At 36.6% G+C, this 20,878-nt stretch overlaps 1 protein-coding gene across 15 annotated transcripts in view; it reads right to left on the bottom strand.

Moving 5' to 3' along the window:
• Positions 1 to 20,878, bottom strand: part of STAG2 (STAG2 cohesin complex component) — a 140,124-nt gene that overhangs the window by 31,514 nt on the left and 87,732 nt on the right. For 14 of the 15 annotated variants that reach the window (XM_013986403.3, XM_021080228.2, XM_005673884.4 and 11 more), the window contains 11 exons: positions 17,746 to 17,853; positions 15,431 to 15,542; positions 12,622 to 12,739; positions 12,121 to 12,224; positions 9,420 to 9,512; positions 9,195 to 9,284; positions 8,339 to 8,542; positions 6,519 to 6,589; positions 5,624 to 5,711; positions 5,453 to 5,533; positions 2,264 to 2,356 (listed from right to left, as the gene is read on the bottom strand). In XM_013986403.3, the coding sequence (XP_013841857.1) occupies positions 2,264 to 2,356; positions 5,453 to 5,533; positions 5,624 to 5,711; positions 6,519 to 6,589; positions 8,339 to 8,542; positions 9,195 to 9,284; positions 9,420 to 9,512; positions 12,121 to 12,224; positions 12,622 to 12,739; positions 15,431 to 15,542; positions 17,746 to 17,853 (1,162 nt within the window). Of the gene's footprint in view, positions 1 to 2,263; positions 2,357 to 5,452; positions 5,534 to 5,623; positions 5,712 to 6,518; positions 6,590 to 8,338; positions 8,543 to 9,194; positions 9,285 to 9,419; positions 9,513 to 12,120; positions 12,225 to 12,621; positions 12,740 to 15,430; positions 16,194 to 17,080; positions 17,540 to 17,745; positions 17,854 to 20,878 lie in introns of those variants that run through there. The other variant, XM_085007210.1, reaches the window with a different exon arrangement.

The raw sequence follows: 20,878 nt of genomic DNA, 5'->3' as shown, positions 1-20,878 counted from the left end.
TTAAGCATTCTCATTGTCAATATGTGTGGTGATTAAATAGAAAAAGCATTACCAAGTGTAGGTCTATTTACTAATCATTAAGCAAATCTGATAGTATAATAAACATAAGGCTGAGTTTTATCTTGAGGAGTTTTACAAACACTCTGCCAGGAGTTTATTAAATAGAGTCAAACACTGGTAAAAGTAGTCAGAAGATAACTGGAAAAAATTATCTTTTGGGGAGGGGGTAAAGAAAATAAAATTTGGGGGTCACAAAGTCAACAGAAAATTACATTTAATGTTAAGACAGATTATAATATAGAACACAAAACAGACCTTAATAACTGCTTTGACTTTTTGGGACTAACCACATTTATTTTTTTTCTCTTTACGTTTTTATCTCCTTTTGGTCTCTTCCTCTCATTTTACTACTACAGTAATAATACATACCTATCAGGAAATTTAAGTTTACAAAAGCTTTTGCAACATACACACTAAGGATACAAGGTGATAAGCATGGTGACATTTACTAATTAGGTGAACCGGCAGGTCTTGTGAGCAGACCAGGACATTTTCCTGGAAGCTGTTAGAAAGACTAATACAAAAGCTACTTAAAGACCAAATAATTAATCCCCAAGGCCTGAACTATATATAAAGGACATTACACAGGATAACCTATAAGAGTTACCTGTTAACACTGTAAGAAATAAGGAATATTAAGCCGAATATTTTGGTGGCCTATGAAAATATATCAAAGTAATACTTGATGTATTAAGTTTGGATCAGTGTACATACTTCATTAAATCCTATTCTAAGACTTTAAACTCATTTTATTACATTCAGAAATTTTGTCCCTTTTATCTGAATGGCAAAGAAGAAATTAAAAGTTCTAAGTCCTTTATTGTTACAATTCAAAACTACATACTCAAAACTGGAGAAAATTCAGCAACATTGTAATTACAGCAATATACTTTATTCTTTTGAAAGAAAAATGAATTCAATAATTGGATCTTGACCATTCTAATATCTTATTATGTAATAATTTACATTATATAAATTACTATATGCCCAATCTCTTAGTATGGGAGAGATTAAAAGAAGTTGGAAATGATAAGAAAAAAGATACTAACTCAGGTATTGAATGTACACAAAAATTTTAACTATGAAAATGCAAATGTATCCCATTAAAATTAAGTTTGATATTCTTAAATGAAATAAAGACAAGTGACAAACAAAAAGATTGACTGCTTTCTTTTCTTGGTAGCTTGAAGAAATAATACACTCTAAAATGAAATAAACAGTACTGAACAGAACACAAGCTGCTAAAAAGAGTACTTAATATGACTACTGTGCTCTACCCCAATATACAAAAGCTAAGCAGGACAGGAGTTCCTGCTGTGGCACAGTGGGTTAAGAACCTGACTGTAGCAGGGTTGCTATGGAGGTGCAGGTTTGAACCCGGGCCTGGGTTGCTATGGAGGTGCAGGTTTGATCCCGGGCCTGGGAACTTCTATATGCCCTAGGTGTAGTAATAAAATTATTAAATTTCATTTTAAAAAGTTAACCAGGATAAAAATGGTCCCCCCCAAAAAAAACCCTTGAAATCGCAATCATTTTTTACTGTATCAGTATTAATATTTCTTATAAAAATGATTATGAAAACAACTTGCCCACAGAAGCATTTCAAAAGTATGTATCCAAAAAAGCTTAATCCTCTATTAGGAAATTAGAACTGAATAGGATCTTGGTCCCAGGATCAGAATTCATTTTACAGATGGGAAAACTACCTATGGCACCAGTTAACAATGTACTTTCAGAATGAGAAGGCTGGCAGTAATGGAATCAAGAGGGCATATGGTGTGGGAGGTAATACTTTGAAGACAGGGAAGTGGTTAAAATTTTTATTTCAAAGTGTACATTAAAAAAAAAAAAGTATACAATCAGGACAAGCAGCATCTGATAATACTCTCGAAGATAACAAAACTGAATGGACTTTTCCTCCCTGAGGCATACTTGTTATATTTGTTGCTTTCAGAATAACTTACTAATTGCATATACCTACTTGGTATACATGGATCTGTTTACCAAGAGTGGCATAAAGAAATAATAACATAGAATAACTACAATATGAGGGTAATTTATAATGCTCCATATGGAATTAATGTTAATGGAGAGATTTAAATTATTTCTAGTTTGCTCAATTTCAGTATAACTTAAATTTTCTGTATTAGTTCAGATTTTTGTTCAGGGTGGCAAACAAAAGACTGCTATCTATAGTAATTACCTGTTCCTTAACAGTAGTATTCACGTTGGTCAGGTAATGCTGACATATCTGACAGAATACCCTCATCTGTTTCTTTAAACGCAGCAAGTCCTCCTTGAAAAAATTTAACATGAACATTTAAATATACTGTATTAAAAACACATTTCATATTATTTAAGGTATTTTAAATTATATAAAACAGCACCATATATTTAACTATGCTAACTCTCCATGTATTAGATTTAAATTCTTCTTTATTATTTATCAGAAAGGAAAACAAAACCATTTTTATTTAAAATCTCAACAAATTGGTGCCTTAAAAACATCAACTATGGGAGTTCGCACTGTGGCTCAGCAGGTTAAGAACCCAATTAAAATCCATGAGAACTCTGGTTTGATCTCTGGCCTCGCTCAGTGGGTCAAGGTCCATAAGCTGCAGATGCGACTCAGATCTGGCATTGCTGAGGCTGTGGTGTAGGCCAGCAGCTACAGCTCCAATTTTGATACCTAGCCCAGGAACTTCCATATGTAGCAGGGGCAGCCCTTCCAAAAAAAAAACAAAGAAAAATATCAAGTGTATTAATGAATAAACACCCTAAGTGATTTGGATCCTTTAAAATAAGTAAACTAGAGTTCCCGTAGTGACTCAGTGGTAATGAACCCAACTGGTATCCATGAGGATGCCAGTTCAATCCGTGGCCCTGCTCAATGGATTAAGGATCCAGCGTTGTGAGCTGTAGTGTAGGGTCGCAGACGAGGCTGGGATCTGGCATTGCTATGGCTGTTGCATAGGCCAGCAGCTGTAGCTCCAATTCGACCCCCAGCCTGGGAACTTCCACGTGCCATGGTCATGGCCCTTATTAAAACAAAAGGGGTGGGAGGAGGAGAGAAAAAACTTACATGACTAAATATAGGTATCCATAAAAAGCCCCTACCTCAGATTTATGTTCCATCCTCACTTTGTAATTTGAAGGGTTGCCTACTAATGAATGGAATAAATTAATTGATAAAAAGGGACAGTATCTTTCATTTTTCATTTGTAGGATATTGATTATACTTTTTAAAAACAGAGAGGGACCAAAAAAAATAATTCTGTGGTATTACTCCACTTAAGAAAATAATTTGTTTCATAAACCTACACTTTAAAAATGAATCTTGTTCTTATATATTTTTCTAAATATTTACCAGCTAATTTAAAACCGAAAACTATTCTATAAAGATCATCCACACTAATTTATTTATGGCATAACCATCTCCTGATGCCAAATGGGAGAACATCAGCGAGAAATGAGAGAAAATATACATATTTGGTATATGTAATAGATAAGTTAAATAAAAACAGATATAATTTGGAGATGGGTCTGGTGAAGAAAACAAAGCTTTAGCATGCTTTTGTATATAATAACCTTCATTTTTACCTTTTTTCCTCTACTAAAAGTATTACCTTTTTTCCCCATGTTAATTCATTATTTTTGTCTTTTTAGGGCCGTACCCACAGCATATGGAGGTTCCCAGGCTAAGGGTTGAATCAGAGCTGCAGCCGCCAGCCTATACCACAGCCACAGCAACACAGGATCCAACCCACGTCTGCAATCTACAGCACAGCTCATGGCAATGCTGGATTGTGGCAACCCACTGAGCAAGGCCAGGGATCGAACCTGCGCCCTCATGGTTACTGCTCAGATTTGTTTCCACTGAGCCACAATGGGAACTCCCACCCCATGTTAATTTTTAACTCAATGCTTTTTATTTAGGGGGGTAATCGTATTTGCTCATACAGTCATTGTTGCTACTACAAGCTTGATATTGAGTTAAATCAACTTTTGGGGTGCTTGGCAAAAAGTCAACTATTTTAACAACAGTACTACACTGCTTTTTTAAGAGGTAAATATCCACTTGGTAGATATAATAGCATCTTGCACTTAAAAACCTAAAAAAAATTCTAAGACTATTCTGTGATTTTATCAAAACAAACTTATTGTCAAGAGGTCATTTTTTTTATTGTTGTTTTCTGTCTTTTTGCCTTTTTCAGGGCTGCACTTGCGGCATATCAGCATATGGAAGTTCCCAGGCTAGAGCTCAAATCAGAGCCGCATCTGTGACCTACACCACAGCTCACAGCAACGCCAGATCCTTAACCCACTGAGTGGGGCCAGGGATTGAACCTCTGTCCTTAATGGATACTAATCAGGTTTCCGCTGAGTCACAACGGGAACTACAAGAGGAGTCTTTTTTGAGGAAAATAACTGTGAACAACTAATCCTGTAACTTACAGAAATTGCTTAATATTTATAAAAACATGCCCAAATATTTAAGGCAAAAACTACCACAAGTAAGATGTTTAAGTTTCTAATTTATAAATGAAAATGGCAATACTGTTTAGTTCAATTACTAAACACATCAAAGATTACCATTACAGACAAAATTTTGAAGCTCCTATGACCTAGTATCTAGTACATTATACTCAACCAGAAAATGACTTTTATCATGAGTTTGGAACATGAGTAGAGAGATTCTGAGTACAAGATAAGGTGATCCCAACAATACCAAAGCATAAGATCTAGGACCAGGTGGCTTGTATCATTAATTTATATAACCCATTAGCCATAACTGCATGTTTCAAAGGCTAATAGCCTTGATTTACAAAATCTTTAGTTCTATATGTACTCAGCACTTTTGAGAATGATATGTAAATCCATAAATTAGGCCATTTTCATATTTATTTATTTATTTATTTTGCTTTTTTAGGGCTGCACCCACAGCATATGGAGGTTCCCAGGCTAGGGGTCAAATCAGAGCTATAGCTGCTGACCTATGTCACAGCCACAGCAACACCAGATTCGAACCGCATCTGCGACCTACAACACGGCTTACGGCAATGTGGGATCCTTAACCCACTGAGCGAGGCCAGGGATCGAACCTGCAACCTCATGGATCCTAGTTGTATTCATTTCCACTGCACCGCAGAGGGAACTCCATAATTATGCCACTTTCGAATGTGATTCTTTTCAACTTAAAATTACACCCAAAACAAAACATACTATTCTTTCACTGAATATACACCAAACTACAAATAACTATTTTTAAAGTACACATGCCTAAACAGTATATTAGAAATAACAAAGGCTTTACTGAAATAATTTGTCTTATAAAATGTTTAAGTTTGCTGAAAACAATATTTAGTAAAGATGCCACTGAACCACCACAAACCTTTGTAGAGCTGCTTTCAGTTATCTTCGCAAGCTGCCAAAGGATTACATAGTGAGTACACTGCAGTGCGTGAATAACAATCTGTAAAAAGAATCAAGAGAACAGAGTTAAAATTAAGTCACGAGTCTTCATTCTCAAAGTTAACTATGTAACTTGTAAATAAATAAAAACCTGCTCAGGCATGTCTCCATTTTCAATTCCGGTTTTCAATAGTTTGTAATTACAAGCAAACAAATCCCACTTTGAAAGATCATGGGCACTGTAAAAAAGAATTAAATTATATTAAGAAGTTAAGCTTCATCACATTTGGTTTTGGACTTGAGTGTTTCTGTTGTGGCTCAGCAGTAACGAACCCAACTAGTATCCATGAGGACGCAAATTCAATCCCTGACCTCACTCAGTGGGTTAAGGATCTGGCATTGCCACGAGCTATGGTGTAGGTCACAGACACGGCTTGATCCCACATTGCTGTGGCTATGATGTAGGCTGGCAGCTACAGCTCTGATTTGATCCCTAGCCTGGGAACTTCCATATATTGCAGGTGCAGCCCTAAAAAGCATAAAAAATAAAAAAATAAAAACCCAGAATATAGTAAAATTTTAAACATGTACTCACAAGAACTACAAAGAAACAGTGTAGTTTTTTAAAGTATGTTAGTTGATAATTTTTCATTCTCCAATTCAAAACATGACTCTAGGGAGTTCCCGACATGGCTCAGAGGAAAGGAATATAACTAGCATCCATGAGGACCCAGGTTCAATCCCTGGCCTCGCTCAGTGGATTAAGGAGCCAGCATTGCTGTGAGCTGTGGTATAGGTCGCAATTGAGGCTTGGATCCCAAGTTGCTGTGGCGTAGGCCAACAGATTTAGCTCTGATTTGACCCCTAGCCTGGGAACCCCACATGCCACTGGTGAGGAATTAAAAAAAAAAAAAAAAAGATTCTATCAAGTACTTTTTTCCCAAAAGCACAAGAAATTCATCAAAGAATTTGACATTATAATTCCAAAACAAGCACGCTCGTTCCGATTTCGCTAGTTTTAAGAGAAACTTTAAGATTGAACTTACTTATGAAAAGCAGTGATTCTCTTCAACGTTGACAATACCTGATATGCATCATCTTCATCAGGTTCTTCGCCCTACGAATGTTAAACATACCATGTTAAACATTAATAACCAAAAAAAGTGAAAAATATTAGGCTATTACATTGGTGTAACTTGAAGAAAAAAAAGAATAACCTAATTAAAAACCACAAATTAATTTGTTAGTCAAAATCTAGACCTGGTGAAATTTAAAGCAATATGGCCAGAGTAATGAGTCAACACAGTTTTCATGCCCAAGAGAGAAAAACTGAATGACATTCTCCCTTTCATAACCTTGAAATACATCTACTCTTTCACAATAACAAATGCATTAGAAAAATAAAGTTTCGAAAGTGTATTAGAGGACAAGAGATCATAAAACACAACACCTAAAGGACAAAATCTACTAAGTAAAACACAGTACTCAAGAAAGGTAGATCAGGATTCGTTTCCACTGTGCCAAGACAGGAACTCCAGGACTAGATAAGGTTTTAAATTAACCTGTCCTTTCTGGGTATGAACTTTCTAATACAGAGTAACTTACTGAAAATTTTATGAGTCTCACTACAAAAAACTAGTAATTTTTTAAAAATATCATCAAATGTATTGTAGTAAACCCCAGGTCTCTCAAAAATGCTTGTTAGAGTTCCCGTCATGGCTCAGTGGTTGACAAACCCAACTAGCATCCATGAGGACTCGGGTTTGATCCCTGGCCTCACTCAGTAGGTTAAGGATCTGGCATTGCCATGAGCTGTGGTGTAGGTCGCAGACATGGCTTGGATCCCGTGTTGCTGTAGCTGTGGCATAGGCTGGTGGCTAAGCTCCGATTCAACCTCTAGCTTGGGAACCTCCATATGCCATGAGTGTGGCCCTAAAAAGACCCCCCAAAAAAGGGTGTTTTTAAACTTTAATTTTTATACAAAGTAATTCAACTTAATGAACAAACCACTGCTTGATTTTAAATTAACCTGTCCTAATCAGAATCATATCCAGACAAGAGCAGAGGCATTAAAATTTTTAACTAAGAATGTTATCATTATACATCAGCATATTTGCACAAACCTCCAATTAAGCAATATGTAGATAGCATGAAATGATATACACAGAAATAAGAATGTTAAAGAAGTGACTTTTTAACAAAATAACTGGAAATTACAAAAGTCCCTATCATTTTTGCAGCACTGATACCAAAAGTGATGCAGAAATGGCTAAATGTAGATTTGAGTATCATGACTTTTTACTTTAATGCAAATAAATGAAACTGGACTTATTTCCAGAAAAGATAAAAAATCACAATAAAAATATAAGTGCATCTAAATACCACACTTAAGCCTTTTTGGAAATACAAGAGAAAAACAAAATACCAAAATCAATGGTGGCTATAATTTATTGTCTTTAGAATATCAAAGACCATAAAAAACTTCCAAAACATAAGGAAATATCCTACTTTTTGAGGTTACATGGATACCATCTAGCTCTATTTTTCTGTTCCATTAAAACCCTCTTCCCTAACAGCCTCTTGTTCAACTGAACCCTGGTAACTTCCCATATTATTCTTTAAGTTAAAAAAATGTGAAAGATGTTATATTCGCTTTCAGTTCTCTGAGTTTCAGATTCTTGCCACCTTCCTATTTTGGTGGAGGAATAACAGGATGACTCACAGGACAAAAAGTCTGAATGTCTTTTCTTCTTTTATTTTGAATGTCTTTTCAACATACTGCTAGGGACTATCAACAAAACTGATGAGTAAATTTGTTACTGAAGGGGAGGGGGGCCACAACTGACAAAATATTTGTAATATATACCTCTTGCAGAAAATCTTCAAGAAGCCGGTTAAATTTATCTGCCAATTCATCTATCAGCTGACTTCTTGAAATATCTACTCTGTTAAAAATTGTGAACTCTTCATTACAGAGTGCATGGTAAGTTTTAGAACATGCTTCCAAAACATCTGTATCTGTGTGCTTCTCCACAATATTCCGGATCTGTCGTAATAAGGCATCCAAATGCTGCAAAATCAAAGTTTTCTTCATTAAAACTAAGGTATATATAATAGGCATAAAATGACTACACAACCAGAGTGAAAAGCTTCAACTATAGTTTACAATCAGTAGGGCATATGTTTTAAGTTTTTCTAGTCATAGAAAATAAATGCATAGACCCACTGATACTTATTTCCCCAACATTAAAAGGAATTATACCATCTATCTCACAGGGCTTTGGTGAGATGTTAACACATATAAATACATATACTCCTGGAACATAATAAATGTATTCAACGGATATTAGCTACTTTCATTTTGTTATTGTCCAGTTACCCACCCTCAATCTTCATAAATGATCAGTGATACAATCACATAATGAATAGGAACACAGTATGGCTGTGGGCATGCGTCAAAGGGAAGCCTCACTGGAGTTCCCTGGTGGCTCAGCAGGTTAAGAATCCAGCAATGTCACTGCTGTGAATCAGGCTCAAGCCCTGGCCTGGGAACATTTCTCTAAATCCAACTTATCTAAAATATATTAAGACTAAGATATAGGTTTCCTTTTACATTCAAAGTTACAAAAACATATTTCAAAAAATTTACACATATGATAAGACAGGATGAAATAAATTAACAATTTTTCTCCAAGGTGTTTTATACACAGAAAACATCATACCTTTTCTAATCGACCAGTGGTATATATTTCCAAATCAAAGTACTGTGGCAACTGCAACAAGTTAGTCACTTTTTCAGCATCTACAGAGTACTTGAAATTAAAAAAATAATCATGTCAAAAACATCACAATAGTGGTAAGTAAGTATTATGATAAAACTCTGTGTGGCACTTCAAAACAAAACTTGTAATTTCTTAGGTATACACTTGACATTGACACAAACTTACTTTAGCTAATAACTGAGGAAGGGCCACAGCAAAAAGTTCAGTGATTTTTGTCCTGTCATCCAACTGGGTCTTCTTCTCCTTTGCCGTAAGCACCTTAAGTAAAACAACAGAGTTTGTAAGCAATTTATTATTAAGTCCATTAATACTATTAGGTACTGAAGTTTAAGATACAACAAAATAAGTAATAAAATAACATTTTAGGAGTTTCCATCATGGCTCAGCGGAAATGAATCTGAGTAGCATCCATGAGGACACAGGTTCGATCCCTGGCCTTGCTCAGTGGGTTAAGGGTCTGGCATTGCCATGAGCTGTGGTGTAGGTGGCAGACTTCGCTTGGATCCCACATTGCTGTGGATGTGGTGTAGGCCAGCAGCTACTACTCCAATTCGACCCCTAGCCCAGAAACCTCCATATGCCGCAGGTGCGGCCCTGAAAAGCAAAAAAAGACATTTTTTATTTATTTATTTATTTTTGTCTTTTTGCCTTTTCTAGAGCTGCTCCCACAGCATATGGAGGTTCCCAGGCTGGGGGTCGAATCAGAGCTGTAGACGCCAGCCTACACCAGAGCCACAGCAACGCAGGATCCGAGCCACATCTGCAACCTACACCACAGCTCACGGCAACGCCGGAGCCTTAACCCACTGAGCAAGGCCAGGGATCAAACCCACAACCTCACGGGTCCTAGTTGGATTCATTAACCACTGAGCCACAACGGGAACTCCAAGACATTTAAAATGATGGGAACAGTAGTTCTTGTCATGGCTCAGTGGTTAACGAACCTGACTGGCATCCATGAGGATGCAGGTTCGATCCTTGGCCTCACTCAGTGGGTTAAGGATCTGGCATTGTTATGGTGCAGGTCACAGACATGACTAGGATCCCACGTTGCTGTCGCCCTGTTGTAGGCTGTCAACTACAGCTCCAATTGGACCCTAGCCTGGGAACCTCCATACACCGTGGATGTGGCCCTAAAAAGACAGAAAGATGAAAGGAAGGAAGGAAGAAAGGAAGAAAGAAAGGAAGGAAGGAAGGAAGGAAGGAAGGAAGGAAGGAAACTAAAATTTCTACTATAAAACTTGAAAACCAGAATTGATAAAGAAAGTAACTTGCACATTATTACTAAAAATAACAAACACACAATAATTCTAGAAGCAAATTCTATACCTAGTTAGACTAACCAATTCTATCTTTGGATGAAAGGAGAAGCAGTTAGGAAATATAGTTTAGGAGTTTATATAATAATGGGATTGAGGAGTTCCCACAGTGGCAAAATAGGATCATAGCATCTTGGGAGCACTGGGACGTGGGTTTGATCCCCAGCCTGGCAAAGTGAGTTAAGGATCCAGCGTTGCTGCAGCTGCAACTTACATCAAGACTGCAGCTCAGATCTGATTCCTGGCCTGGGAGCTCCATATGCCATGGGGCGGCCAAAAAAAAAAAAAAAAGTAATAATAATAGGATTGAATAGCATTTCAGCTTACTGTAAGTTTTTCCATGATCCATGGTTATGAATTCAACATAGTAAGTCACTACCAGCAATTACAAAAACAAGGAAAAAAACAGCAAAAGAAAACAGAATGCATCACCTAAGTTTCAGAATTGTTTGATGAAAATCTACTTGAGTTTTACACAAGCACACACATACAGATGTATATTAGGTCATAACATAAAAATATGTTTGTGCTTCACAATCAAAGTTTGAAAGCCTGTGCAACTGCTGGTCTACAATACAAGCATGTTAAAATTTGCAATACTGAATTAAAATCTAATGGCAGGAAATATGAATTTCCTTCCATTTTAACAAATATTATCCTGGTTTTATCTCTAACTTGTATTAAAAGAAAAAGCAAGTCTATAAATAAACTAAAATGAATGCACCATTCTAATATGGTGCACAAGAATAACTAAATAGACATTTCTCCAAAGGAGACATATATATGACCAGGAGGCAAGGAAAAGATGCCCAACATCACTTATCATTAGAGAAATACAAATCAAAACTACAATGAGGTACCACCTCACACAAGTCAGAATGGCCATCACTAAAGTTGACAAACAATAAATGCTGCAGAGGGCATGGAGAAAAGGGAACTCTCCTACACTGTTGATGGGAATGTAAACTGGTACAGCCACTATGGAAAACAGTATAGAGGTTCTCCAGAAAACTAAATATAGAACTATCATATTATGGACTGGGAGTTTGGGGTTAGTAGATACAAACTATTACATTTAGAATGAATAAGAAATGAGGTCCTACTGTATAGCACAGGGAACTATATCCAATCTCCTGGGATAGACCATGATGGAAAAGAGAGTGTATGAGTGTGTGTGTGTGTGTGTGTGTGTGTGCATAAAACTGAGTTGTTCTGTTATACAGTAGAAATTGGCACAACACTATAAATTTTTTAAACAAATAAATAAATCAATAAAAATAAAGTGCTGCGTTATATCCAGTCTTGAAGGAAGGGACTGTCAGTGTCTCTCCTGTAATTAACTAACAAAGTATCCCATGGAAGAAATTGAGATTTCGAAAACTGCAAATGTTTTAAAATTTACTTCTAACACATATTTATAAGCAAAAATGATCTGAAAAAAATTTAAGATTCCAAAATTTGATTATATGGTTACAAATAAGAATTTTTTAAAAAGATATTTTAAAAAGAGAGATACAATTTAGAATACTAAAAATATGTCGGCATACCCTTTTTCCTGTCCCTCTCCCCACAGGAGGATGACATTCAGCTGCTTGTCTAATGGTACAAAGCATTATTTCAATCAGAGCACTCTCTTGTCTGTCCGTTAGTGCTGAAGGGGGAAAAAAAAAAAAAAACAGGAAGAGTTAACCTATTTCTTTTCCCTATATGCCACTTAAAATTATTACGTAAGTTACTTTTGCCTGTGATAGAATCTGACCTAATGTACCAAGAAAATCCCATTATTATATCACAAAAAGGATCACAGCAAGATAAACCTTTCTTAACATTACAAATCTGTACACCACTGCTCCACAGTTTTGAGAAATGAAATATGAACAGATAAAAAGGACTTCATCTTTCTACATAGCCTAATATTGATGTGTATGAAAAAATTACTCATGAAGACTTTGAGTCAATTATTTTAATGCTAAAAGATAAACAGAGCAATTAAAATCTATTTTCAAAATTATCTACATGACAAAAATGCCATAATTAAACATCCTTACCTTCCTCTCCACTAAGTGGCTCTTCCAGCAACAAGCTATTCATACATTCCCAGTCTTTTAGCAGCTCAGTAGCACAGTCCCACATGCTATCCACAAGGTATGCTGCGTGCTCATGTAACTAGAATTTAAAAAGCGTGATGTGCTCTTAGAAAAAGCATGCTAGCCTTAAAAGAATAGAAGTTCTGTTGGCACCATGTACAAATTCAAAGAGCTATGTGTTTTTGAGGTCAAATGGAAGAAAGGACAGAGAAGAATTGCCTGAGTTCGCTGTGTATAAATAAATAAACCCTGTTAGGTAGTAACATTTCTCAAAGTAATCATTAACATGAAATAATTTTTTGAAGAGATTATATGCATGTATATTTAGTATCTCAATATAGTCATCCCTCTGTATCCAAGGGGGATTGGTTCCAGGACTCCCCTCAGATTTTCTGAGGATATTTAAGTTCTTTACATAAAATGGTATGTTATTTTTTTTGCACAAAACCTATGCTCATCCTTCTGTATACTTTAAACCATTCCAGATTACTTTCAATACCAAACATAATGTAAATGCTATATAAATAGATGTCAATACACAGAAAATCAAGTTTGCTTTTTGGAACTTTCAATCCATGATTGGCTGACATCCCTGTGGGCTGAATCTGAAATGCAGAACCCATGGATATGAAGGGACAACCATATTATATGAATTAACTACTATCAATTATAAAATATACTATGAATTTACTGTAACTTAGGGAGTGATAAAAGTTACTTAAAATATAAAACAGGGGGTCACTTATCAATTCAATATATAAGCAAATCATTTTTGTTCCTTCTATGAAGCTTAAAGAGGCTCTACAGGAATTCCCTGGCAGCTCAGTGAGTTAAGGATCTGGCGTTGTCACTGCTGTGGATCAAGTCACTGCTGTGGTGCAGGTTTTGATACCTGACCCGGGAATCTCTGCATGCTGTGGGCATGGCCAAAAAATAAAATAAAATAAAATAAAAAGGCCCTACAGCTTCCCAACTTATTTTAGGGAATAAGCATTACCATGATACCAAAATCTGTCAACTTTATGGCTCAGTGGGTTAAAAACCCAACATCGTGTCCACAAGGATGCAGGTTCAATCCCTGGCCTCATTCAGTGGGTTAAGGATCCCGTGTTGCTGCCAAGAGCAGCATAGGTTGCACACGTGGCTCAGATGCAATGTTGCCATGGCTGTGGTATAGGCAGGCAGCTGCAGCTCTGATTTGACCTCTAGCCCAGAACATATGCTGCAGGTATGGCCATAAAAAGGAATAAAAATGTATATAATATGTGTGTGTATAAATACATACATATACATACATACATATATATATGTACACCGAAAGACCAACACCCTGCCTGAAAATAGAGGAAACAGTCTCAAAAAATTCGCAAAATGAAACCAACAATATATAAAAGGATAATGGATCATGACTAAGTGCGCGTTATCCTAGAAATGCAAGGTTGATTCAACATTTGGAAAAAACCAATCACTGTAATTCATCACAATAATGTAACAAAAGATAATCATCTCAAGGGATGAGGAAAAAGCATTGGGCAAAACTGAATATAAACTCATAATAAAACTTCTCAGCAAAAGAAGGGTCAAGAGGAAACATCCTCAATATGATAGGTAGCTATACAACATCTATAATTAACAACATAATTAATGTTGAAACACTGGATGCTTTTCACCTAAGATCAAAACAATCCAAAGATATCCATCCACTCTCACCACTTTTATTCAACATTCTATTGGATAATCTAGCCAGCACAATAAACCTAAGGAAAAAAATGGCATCAATGTAAGAAAGGAAAAAGTAAAATTATTATTATTTGACAATGATTTGATTGTATGTTACAGAAAATCCTAAGAATTTTACCTAAAACTTCTTTTTTAAATGCCACACCTGCGGCATATGGAAGTTCCCAGGCTGGGTAGGGGTCCAACTGGAGCTGCAGCTGCTGGCTTGTACCGCAGCCACAGCAATGCAAGATCCAAGCTGCGTCTATGACCTACACCACAGCCCATGGCAATGCCTTATCCTCAACCCACTGAGGGAGGACAGGGATTGAACCTGAATCCTCATGAAAACTAGTCGGATTTGTTACCACTGAGCCACAATAGCAACTCCTCTAAAATTTGGCAAAATTGCAGCTAAGAAGTCAATGTACAAAAACCAACTCTCTATATATTTCTATATAGAGAAACTATTAGAACATTTAATTAAAAAGCCCTAATACTGATTAAAACAATATACAAACACCAAAAATATATGTTGGGCCCCCTCAAATTATGGTGGACAGGTAGGTTTTCAACCTGAGGGAGACCTAAAAGAGCTGAATATAAAGTAAATATGTATCTACAACAGCAAAAATTGCAAGTACCAAATAATGAGAATTAAAAAAATGACAGGTCTATGTTAATGGTTTTACATAGATTATCTCATCAGTGTTACCGAAGAAGAAATTATTACCCACATTTTTATAAGGAAAACGGGTTTAGGATTAAGTAACCAAATCAAGGTTATACAAATAAAAAATAGAGTAGGCCAAACAGTAATCAGGTCTTTCTGACTCCAAAATTCATGCTCTTAGCATTACATATAATTCATACTATTTGAGTATCTTACTAAAGTAGAAAGGTTTTTTTTGGTGTGGAACTGGTAAACTCTATTCTACCCAACACTTACTATAATATTTGGAAGATTTCAAGACTTACATCATTTTAATCCTGTTTCCAAAAATGTACCAAAGTTATTCTGAACTTAAGTGTAAAATGAACGTCAACTAACCTCACTTTCCAGAAAGAAAAAAACCAATGTCTTAACAAGGTTGGCATTTGGACCTTGTCGTCCCCTTCTTTTCATCATTCCATCCTCCTCTGGATCACGACGACTGAAGAGCCTATGATCAATGCAAGATATTTATATATATATTTTTTGGCCCCACCTGCAGCATGTGGAACTTCCCAGGCCAGGGACTGAACCCGCGCCACAGCAGTGACCCAAGCCATTGCAGTGACAACGCCGGATCCTTAACCCTCAGTGACACAAGGGAAATCCAAGATATTTACTTTTAAAACAAAATTATTTCCTAATCAAAAAAAACCTGTCTAGATTCCATATTTAAGTATGTAATAAAGGAGTAAATGGGAACCAGGTAGGTACAATATCATCTAACATTATACCAAAGTAAATAACTGCTATAAACCTTTTCATTTCACACTTGAAGTTACCTCTATATCCAAGATTAACTTTTCAAGTTAATTGCATTTTGAAGTATTTCTTTTTAAAAAACTTTATTGCATTGTACACAACCATTTCTTTTCATAAAAGTATCATGAATAACTAATCTGTGGAGTTCCCATCGTGGCACAGTGGTTAACGAATCCGACTAGGAACCATGAGGTTGCGGGTTCGATCCCTGGCCTTGCTCAGTGGGTTAACGATCCAGCGTTGCCGTGAGCTGTGGTGTAGGTTGCAGACGCGGCTAGGATCCCGCGTTGCTGTGGCTCTGGCGTAGGCCGGTGGCTGCAGCTCCGATTCGACCCCTAGCCTGGGAACCTCCATATGCCGCAGGAGCAGCCCAAGAAATAGCAAAAAAAAAAAAAAAAGACAACAACAACAAAAAAAAACTAATCTGTACCATTTATACACATAAATCTATGATAAACATTCTTCTCTTTAAAAACGACATATGGTTGGAGTTCCCATCGTGGCTCAGTGGTTAACGAATCCGACTAGGAACCATGAGGTTGTGGGTTAGATCCCTGCCCTTGCTCAGTGGGTTAAGGATCCGGCGTTGCCATGAGCTGTGGTGTATGTAGGTCGCAGACGCGGCTCGGATCCTGCGTTGCTCTGGCTCTGGTGTAGGCTGACAGCTACAGCTCCGATTCGACCCCTAGCCTGGGAACCTCCATATGCCGCGGGAGCGGCCCAAGAAATGGCAAAAAGACCAAAAAAAAAAGAAGAAGAAGACATATGGTTGCCTTTTATCCTTCCTGCACAATTATCCCAAAGTTCAAACTTTGTGGCCTCTTTCTATGGATATCATGGTCATTCTTCCTTATAAACAAGAAAAAAGTTACCACTAGATGACAATGAATAGAAAACTATAATGAAAATGTTTTACATCATATGCTCTTTCTAATAAATGCTTTACCCCCAAATGAGCATTTTAATCAAATCTTACAAAATACAGTTTAGTCCGTGTGGTTCAAATTATTCTCTTTAAAAGCCATTACAGGAGTTCCCATTGTGGCTCAGCGGAAATGAACCAGACTAGTATCCACGGGGATGCGGGTTCAATCCCTGCCCCCGATCAGTGGGTCAGAGATCCGGTGTTGCCATGAGCTGCAGTGTAGGTTGCAGACACGGCTCAGATCTGGCGTTGCTGTGTCTGTGGTGTAGGCCGGCACCTACAGATCCCATTGGACCCCTAGCCTGGGAATTTCCATGTGCCGTACCAGCAGCCCTAAAAAAAAGCAAAGATAAAGAAAGAAAGAAAGAAAGAAAAGCCATTACATAACATTTTCTGAATATTTTTGGTGGGCAGATAATCATATTGCTATCTATACTACCTCATCTGAGACGTTAAATAGCAACATAAAAGTAAAGAAACTAAAGAACTCTGGGGTTCTATATCAAACTGTTACCAAGGTATTCTAAGTAAAACATTTTACTATTTTCAAAAATACTTTTTTGGAGTTCCCGTTGTGGCTCAGTGGTTAACAAATCCGACTAGGAACCGTGAGGTTGTGGGTTCAATCCCTGGCCTTGCTTAGTGGGTTAAGGATCCAGCATTGCTGTGAGCTGTGGTGTAGGTTGCAGACGTGGCTCGGATCCTGCGTTGCTGTGGCTCTGGCGTAGGCCGGTGGCTACAGCTGCAATTTGACCCCTAGCCTGGGAACCTCCATATGCAGCGGCAAAAAGACCAAAAAAAAAAAAAAAAATTTTTTAAGGGGGGTGGGGATAAGTAAAAATGGGCTTAAGATCTGTACTGAATAATCTGCAAATAAGTTATATTTATATATATTTTAATATGTAATAACAACAAATTATTGACATTAAATATGCTTCAAAAATCAGCAACAGAACTATAGCTTTACTTTTTGTAGAGAAATTCTCCAGCTGCTACTGCTACTGGCCGATGAGCTGAATAAACAAGATGATAGACATTTTCACAATCTTCTGCAGTAAGAACTTCTTCACTACTCCTGAAAAGACATAAGAAATAGCTATTTTAAAAATAATGCTGCAGGAGTTCCTATTGTGGTTCAGCGGGTTAAGAACCCGAGTAGAATCCATGAGGATGCAGGTTTGATGCCTGGCCTTGCTCAGTGGGTTAAGGACCCAGTGTTGCTGTGCGCTGTGGTGTAGGTCACAGACACAGCTTAGATCTTGCACTGCTGTGGCTGTGGTGTAGGCCAGCAACTGCAGCTCTGATTAAAACCCCTAGCATGGGAACTTCCATATGCAGCAGGTGCAGCCTTTAAAAAAAATTTGCAATTTTAAGCACACTATGTACAAAAATTAACACTCACATTAAAAAATAGTACAATTCACTTTTAAACTTTTTTTTTTTTACAAACTTTAAAAAATCTGTTTTAAGAAGAAATCAACCTTACTTGATGATCATTTATCAGTAAAAGCTTGGCCTGACAAAAGAGTTGAGTATTTTCTTAACATCTAAGATCAGTGGGAGGTAAAATTAGAGTGAATACCAAGGGTAAAGAAATATATGCTGAAGAGAAATAACAATGTGACAAGTATGTTAAAGGAACATGAAAACAATAGGTAGGAAAAAAGTGGTGGCATGCTAAGAGGTTAAGAGTTAGAAATCACAAAAAAAAAAAAAAAAAGAAAAAAAAAAGAGTTAGAAATCACAGACAACACTTTGCGTGTATTTCATAGTAATATTAAGAGGCAAATTGCAACATTAAGTTATTAACACCTCAGTTATCTCACAATGATGAATAACAATACTTCATTTACCATGAATATGCAAAACAACATATTAAGGCAACATAAATGGATTTTTACAAATAATTAAAATTTAAGTACCAAAGATATTTAATTACAATCACTGGAAAAATCTTACTAAAATGTAGTGCTCATTTTCCTGATCTTATTTTAAAAGAACAAAATAAATTTAACAAAATCTTGGTAAATCAAAGTCATTATCAGGCCCATCAGCCACAGTTCCCCAGGGTAAACATTGTTGAGGTTTTCCCTGGCAGAGGCTGCATTTTCAGTACAGGCCTCTGGCACCTCTTTTCCCCCAATACACTTTTAGTCTACTGTGAGATAAACTAAATTTTTATCATTATATGTAAATTAAAAATCATAGGACCATCATCAGAGGAAAAAGCTTAAGGATATAAGGATATTAAACAGTTGAGGAGCTCAGATCCTTCTTAGTTTTCTATTGTGCCCAAGGTTTCCAGAAGTCTAACGTCTAAGGAAATACTACCTTTTTTAAGAAAAATGAAACCAAAATGTTAAAAGTTTCAAAATCGTTTTAACTCTATGTATAATGCTTCATCATTTTTGGACAGACCACTTGTGTCGTTTTATAATTATATATAGAAAGAATTTATGTGTGTGTATGTATATATAGTATTGAATCGATTAAAGTATAGTAAATGTGTAGTAGTTCACTCATTGAAAATAAGTAAGGATAAGGAATGTACCTGACAAGTTTCAGTTATCTCACACACACATACCTGAAACAACAAAAATGGCTGTCTATTACCCTTCACTAAAATGCCAGAAACAAGAAAAGATGCCTACAGAGTATTACAGAGGAAGAGGGGGGGAGGAAGTTACAGAAATATGAGTACTATTGTATTATTTATTTCAGGATCTTTCAATATTTTTATAAAATATGTATATAATAGTTTATAATTTTTAAATCCAATTAAATATTAAAGAAAAATGCAATAGTTAAGAATGCTCAAAATCTCCCCTAGTTAAGCGAATTTTCAGAAAATGTCAGTGCTCCAAGAGTGGTCTTTTTAATGACTGCAACGTAGTCGATCACATATGAATGAGGTTAACCACCCCATCTCACAAGACTGCTGAATTAAATGAGATAACCCCTATAAGGTGCTTGTATTATCTTACATATGAACTTATTCTTCCTTTATTAATAATCACCTATGGAGTTCCTGCTGTGCTACAACTCAGTGGCATTTTGGGAGCACTGAAACGCAGGTTTGATCTCCAGCTCGGCACAGTGGGTTAAGGATGTGGCACCTCACCTACCACTCAGGCCTGATCCCTGGCCCGGGAACTCCATTTGCCATGGGAAGGCCAAAAAAAAAACAAACAAACAAACAAAAAAAAACAAAAAAAAACCAAAAAAAAACAAAAACAAAACTTATCTAAGGTATTTCCAAAATTCTATTATAGCTATATTAGAGACTGTGAGCATTTTAAATTTTGAAGAGATACTGCCAAGCTTTGGAAGAGTTTATACCAATTTATAGTCCCATCAATAATATATAAGGGTCTGTTTTTACATAGCCCTCACCAACATAGGGTATTACCAAACATATTCTGTATCTTTGTTAAATAGGTAATAAATGGTCTCATTTAATTTATTTTTTAATAAATGGTCTCATTTTATTTATTTTTTATTTTTTGGCTACACCCATAGCATGTGGAAGTTCCCAGGCCAGGGACAGAACCGGCACCACAGCAGTGACCCAAGCCACAGCAGTAACTAAACCAGGTCCTTAATCTGCTGCATCACAAGAGAACCCCTGGTCTCATTTTAATATACATAACTCTAAGTGTGGCTAAACACCTTTTCATATGTTTAATTTTTTTTTTCCTGTCGATGATCTGGTTCCTAACCTCTGAATCTTTTCCTATTGGGTTTCTGTTCTTTTTATTAATTTATTGAAAGTGACTCCTCTCCTATGATGCAAATATTCTGCCCAATCTGTCATTTGTCTTCTGAGTTTATATTTTATGTCATATACACATTTTAGTTTTTGTTTGTTTTTTAGGGCCGGAGTTGCAGCTTATGGAGGTTTCCAGGCTAAGGGTCGAGTGGGAGCTGTAGCTGGCCACAGCAATGCTGGATATGAGCCATGTCTGCAACCTACACCACAGCTCACAGCAACGCCGGATCCTTAACCTACTGGACGAGGCCAGGGATTGAACCTGAATCTTCATGGATGCTAGTCAGATTCGTTTCCACTGAGCCACAATGTTAACTCCCATTTTAGTTTT

This window comes from Sus scrofa, chromosome X, assembly GCF_054392235.1.
Source record: "Sus scrofa isolate SSC_HxYL_T2T_F1_AM1 chromosome X, Sscrofa_HxYL_maternal_Yorkshire_Landrace_v2.0, whole genome shotgun sequence".
NCBI classification, from domain to species: domain Eukaryota; kingdom Metazoa; phylum Chordata; class Mammalia; order Artiodactyla; family Suidae; genus Sus; species Sus scrofa.
The sequence above is the reverse complement of the archived record's forward strand: the minus strand, read 5'-3'. Positions and strand labels throughout refer to the sequence as shown.